The following is a 5566-nucleotide window of genomic DNA, read 5'->3' as shown; positions in this document are numbered from 1 at the left end:
TAGTGTGTACACTCTCTCACACCAATTTTTATAGTAGCAGATGATTCTAGAAGGATTTTGGACTATTTTTGCTTAATTATATTTTAAATATTATTAAAATAGTTAATATTTTTAGTAATCATCATTAATGCTGAAAAAAAATAAATTTCAGTACATAGATACATGCGGATATATATATGTATTAATTTTTTTCAGGTTTTTCTATAATTTTTTATATTATCTAAAGTAGTTGATCTTTTACAATTTAATATATTTATTATATATTTATAAATACATTTCTTTATGCAGTTTTTAGTTACTTTTATTTTTATAAATATTTTTCATATTTATTTTATATATATCACTTTAACTTTTTTTATAATTAATAGTAAATTTTTTGTGCTTTTTTATTTGAAATAAAAAAAAAGTTTGCGATGCAGCGCGCACATTTACAATAAAAAAATATATTATTTACTCTCATAAAATATCAACTATTAGAAAAAATATTGATAATTGCAAAAATTTATCATAGATTTTAATTTGTAACAATTAAAAGTCAGGAAGAACAATTTCGTCATAAATTTATGTCATAATTTCTTGCTTTGATTGTACCGAGGGTAATATTTATAGAAAAAAGTTACAAGTAACTTTCCGTGACTATTTAAAAGAACGGCTTATGTAACGAATATTTCCAAAGATAGTTCTATTTCATATTTTTTTACTATTTCGTCACAAATATTGTCACAAAATTTTTTGTGACTAATTTAAGTTACGAAACAAATACCAAAAATATTCGCAATTGATATAAGTATTTTAATTGATTTTTTTTTTAAGTATTCATGAGTATTTAAATTTATGATATAAGTACCGTAATATTTGCAAAATCTTAATTCTATATTTATTTTTATAAAAAAATAATAACTACTTACGGATACATTATACATAATTTTAATTATCTTTTATTCTATTTAATTAATATATATTAATTTAATTTACTTTAGATATTAATGTAATAAAATATTTAACTATTTATAGTTATCATATGATAATAGATTTAAATGCATTGTTAACTTTGAAACTTTATAATTGGTGGACAATTGATGAAATTCAAGAAGTCATTTGTAACATTAAAAAAAATATATTAAATAAATTTATTAATTTTTATATTAAATAGAATGATACATTAAATAAGTATGTATATATCTTTAATAAATACTTCAAATTAGATAGCTAAGTTGGGTGTGATAGGACATAGCTTCCGAGTTGCAGATTAAATTGAAAAATAGTGTGGTTAGTGGTTAGCTTAAGACATGCAGATTTATATGATAAATAATGGTGCGTGGCTGCATTAAACAATAATTATAATATAATCATATTATTTTTTCAAAAATATAAAGTCTCAAAATTGTTACAACTTTCGTTGATATAAAGTCACGAAAGTGTAATAATATTATTTTGTAAGTTATTGTTACAGAAATGTCACCATTTAAAATCACGAAATTTTATTGTAGTTTCTGTTGCTATGGAAAATCAGAGACGCCATGGTATTACTTTGTAATTTGTTATCACAAAACTGTCACCAATTTAGAAAAAATTACCAATAAAATTCCACGGAAATAGTTCCGTATATTTTACGGTGGCTTTTCAGTAAAAAATTACCAATTTGTACTAAAATCATGATTTTTGTTAACACAACTTTAGCCCAATTTTATGGTAGTGATCACACAAAATACTATTTAAATCAAAATTCAAATAAAAAAACTCAATTTCGACAATTCTATCATAATCATATGAATAGTACTATAGACGGATCAAATCACACACTCAAACATAACTAACATCTTTTGGTGCTGCCATCATTCCTATATCCGTGGAAAAGTTGACCCATATCTATATAAAATCTAAATACACACTATAAGTAGAATAAATCAATTAAATAAGAAAGTAGTACTACATATCTTACAAGAAACAGTTGACTCAAAACTATGTGCAAATAATATACAATAAAACCATACATATGAGAAGGAAGAAAAAAGAGAAGAGGATCTTAAATCAAAGTTTTGTTTTTTTTTTCAGAAATAAAAAATTGTTTTACCGGTTCCCTTTGAAATAAAAGAAATTTTCAAACACAATATAAAACAAATGCAGGCCAATGGTTCTCGAACATTGTATGCAGATGATTTTTATTTGTTTATTTATATTTTCAATTTATTATAAACTCTTCTTTTCTTTTTATATATTATCTAGTCTCATTTCTAACTATATTTATTTCTTATAAATATTTATGAATATATTTCTTTAATTTATATATTTCAAATTTATATTAAGTTTATTTCATATATGTTTATTTTTATAAATAATTTTTTTCATTTTATATATATTGCTTTTATTTTTTATGATTTTTTGATTTTATCTACTATCAATATTCATATACATAAAAAATATTTAAATTGTTATTTATAGTAACATTAAAAAATTTATATATGTATATTACATTCATACACATCATGTCATATATATATATATTATTTATGAGATTTTAAAACTATATATATACATAATTTGAATGATAAAAAGAGGGAAGAACTTATTTAATATGATTTGTGGTTTTTCAAAATGAAAAAACTATATTATAAAATAATATCACAAGAATCAAAACACAAATAAGCTTTACTTTTTAAATATTTGTCATGTCACCAGCATGAAAATGATGTTGGCAACAAAGTAGAAATGATTGTAATAAACTAAATGAGCACAAAAAAAATGCAAGAAATACATGTTTGGATATTTGTTTGGATCCACTAAAAAAAAATAGTATATTTGTAACGGAATTTCATTCTTAAAGTTCACATAGCTAACGTAATTCCATCTCTAATTCCGTCTCTAATATCATTAGTAACGGAAAAAGTGAATTTAGAAACAAAAAAACCAAGTTACAAAATTAATAATTTCTTGTAGCGATCACAGGTCCTACAGGCTACAATGCCCCATTGTGTTTGCCATCTTGCTCTTTGCTGAATAGCCGAGAGACATGAATTGGTGCTTCTTATCGGGAGTCATTCGGCAACCACTATCTTTGAATGCTACGTTCCTCAGGAGACCTTAGATTTGAGTCTTAACCAGCGAAGCATCGGTTTGTTAATGCAAGCCTTGTGTAGCACAGCATCCAGTATTGGGCTGCCAACAATGTTCAGGGAGCTCTTGAATGACCATATCTGGTCCTCCGGCCAAGGCATTTGGGGTTTTTTCTTCTGGCAAAGATAATACATGGGAGATTATCAGTCAGACTCAATTCATAAAAATGAAAACAAATATTAAATTTGATTACTAAATCTGTACATGATAATCAAGGCATCAGGCTTACCATCATAGAAAGCATAAACTTCACTGTCCTTCGGCCGTAAACAAGTTGTTGTGATGGCTTCTGGGATTTGGGTAAGGACAGCATCCCCTGCTTGATTCAGCCAGCAAAACATTTGGGTCGGGATATTAGAATACCAAATTAAACATTAGCTGTCCTATACAATATGAATCACTATATGTTTTGTGGTATTCGTGTACACCTGAACCCAATTTCTCAGCATACTTTGGGCTGAGGTCTTGTGGAGTAATGTGAACGGGGGGAGATACTACTTTCTTGTATTTCTGAAAAAGGATGCATTTGAAGAATTAATTACTCATGCATAATTCAAGTTCAACAGGTCGGCATTTTGGTGTTGCGAGTTTTGAAGAACTAGAACTCACCCTTAGTCGGAGAAAACACTTCGTGCGCGCATATATGTGTATCACGTCACCAGCAGCATCATTCCGTCTTTTATATGTCGAATGTAACTTCCGCACCACATCCCTTAACCTGAAGCATATTGAAGAGAGTTGGATTATAAGGATTTATAGTATGACAGCATACTGAAGTGTAGCTAATGATAATTACCATTTTAAAGAGTTCTGGAACTTCGTCTGTTGGAAATCAGGACCAAATGACCCACGGGCATGAATCTTGGTCTTCAGATTCATCAATACTGCTTTAAGATTCTACTCAAGACATACAAAATGTTCAACCAAAAAATGTTGGTATTTCTAAGATATACTACGTTCATCAAGAAAATTTATTTTTTCAAATTCTTTAGTATGCAATTCCGAAACCTCCCAAGAAAAATACACTATCCCCTCTTACAATCATCACATCAAACTACTATGCAAGCAAAATTTAAACACATACATATATACATACACACACCTTGAACTGCCACCTAGTAGTATTGTTCTCAAGCACATCGATGCTCACATATGTAGCCCCAAAAACCTGATTATAAAAAACCTATATTCATAATCGAGTAATAGATGGAAAAAAAGGGACTTTTTGAGAGTTATAAGGGCATGAAAGGTACCTCATCTAAAGCATTATCAAGCAGTGGCTGACTTTGGAGTGTGGTTGGGAGCTCCAACAGCTGCTCTACCGACAAAATCGTTTTCTCACCTGTCGATAGGTTAGATATACGAATCAGTGGATAACAATTAGGGGGTCTGAAAGGCCAAAGTATTGTATGTGTTCGACTAGTGTACCGGGGAAGTAGAGCGGAAGTTTATGGCATCCAATTACGATGCCTTCCCACCACCACGCATCCACAATTGCTCCTACTTCAGGCCTTGTGTCCACAAAATCCCTATAGTCGGCGTAGGTTTCCTTATTGACGGTGGAGTTTGATAACTACAAGATCCAATGAGTTGATAGATACATGGTAGATTTTTGTCACAGTAAAAAAGTAATTACTTTAAATCCTTAATTAATTTTAGAAAACTTACCTCAGAGTAATATTTGATTCATCATCTGCAAAACCAACACCTTTCTTGCCACCATGACATCTATCGTCCAACTATCGATTCTCAATCTTCAGCCAAATCTTCTCTTTTGTTCCAAGAGTGGTGCCAAAATATCATTTTACGTTTCTCATATCTCCAACTAAGCAACTAAAACAAATAAACAAAAATAGACAAACAAGCAAATCAAATGAAAATGAAAAAACTCAAAATCACCGGATCTGAACCTCAGCCTTGTCCCGCCGTCAAGAAAGTATACAGTAACCCTAATCCTAAAATGGGCTATTTTTATAGCAGTAAATGATGGTTCTAGAAGGATTCTATATATTTTATTTGTTTAATTATATTTTTAATTTATTCTTTTCTACAATTTTTTAAATGTAGCTTTTTTGGTGTGCCTTATTTTATTATTTTTTTTTCTTTCTATATGCTCACCAATTTTTATAGTAGCCGATGATTCTAGAAGGCTTATATATATATATATATTATTTATATTTTAAATTGATTCTAGATTTTTGTACAAAACTTTATATTAGCCTTGAATCTTTTACAATTTAATATATTTACAATATTTTTATAAATAAAATTCTTTGTCTTTTATTATTTAATTTATTAAGTTTGTTTTGGATATTTTTATTTTTATAAATATTTTTATATTTAGTGTATATATATTATTTTTTTATAATTAATATATTCTTTTTGTGTTTGTTTTTATTTTATATAAAAAAATTTATGATTCAACCTGTATGTTCACAATAAAAAAGATATA

The 5566-nt window shown here is 27.8% G+C and overlaps 1 protein-coding gene across 1 annotated transcript; it reads right to left on the bottom strand.

Moving 5' to 3' along the window:
* Positions 1 to 2839: 2839 nt before the first annotated feature.
* LOC127260230 (histone-lysine N-methyltransferase ATXR3-like) lies at positions 2840 to 4855 on the bottom strand. The gene is made up of 9 exons (XM_051287921.1): positions 4783 to 4855; positions 4543 to 4687; positions 4368 to 4456; positions 4217 to 4297; positions 3911 to 4011; positions 3724 to 3832; positions 3543 to 3624; positions 3344 to 3430; positions 2840 to 3230 (listed from the first exon to the last, which is right to left on the bottom strand). Exons 5-9 carry the CDS (start codon positions 3991 to 3993, stop codon positions 3118 to 3120), a joined length of 474 nt encoding a protein of 157 aa, XP_051143878.1. The 5' UTR covers positions 3994 to 4011; positions 4217 to 4297; positions 4368 to 4456; positions 4543 to 4687; positions 4783 to 4855; the 3' UTR covers positions 2840 to 3117.
* Between the last annotated feature and the right edge of the window lie 711 nt (positions 4856 to 5566).

This window comes from Andrographis paniculata, unplaced genomic scaffold, assembly GCF_009805555.1.
Source record: "Andrographis paniculata isolate CXL003 unplaced genomic scaffold, ASM980555v1 Contig61END, whole genome shotgun sequence".
Lineage (NCBI taxonomy): Eukaryota > Viridiplantae > Streptophyta > Magnoliopsida > Lamiales > Acanthaceae > Andrographis > Andrographis paniculata.
The sequence above is the reverse complement of the archived record's forward strand: the minus strand, read 5'-3'. Positions and strand labels throughout refer to the sequence as shown.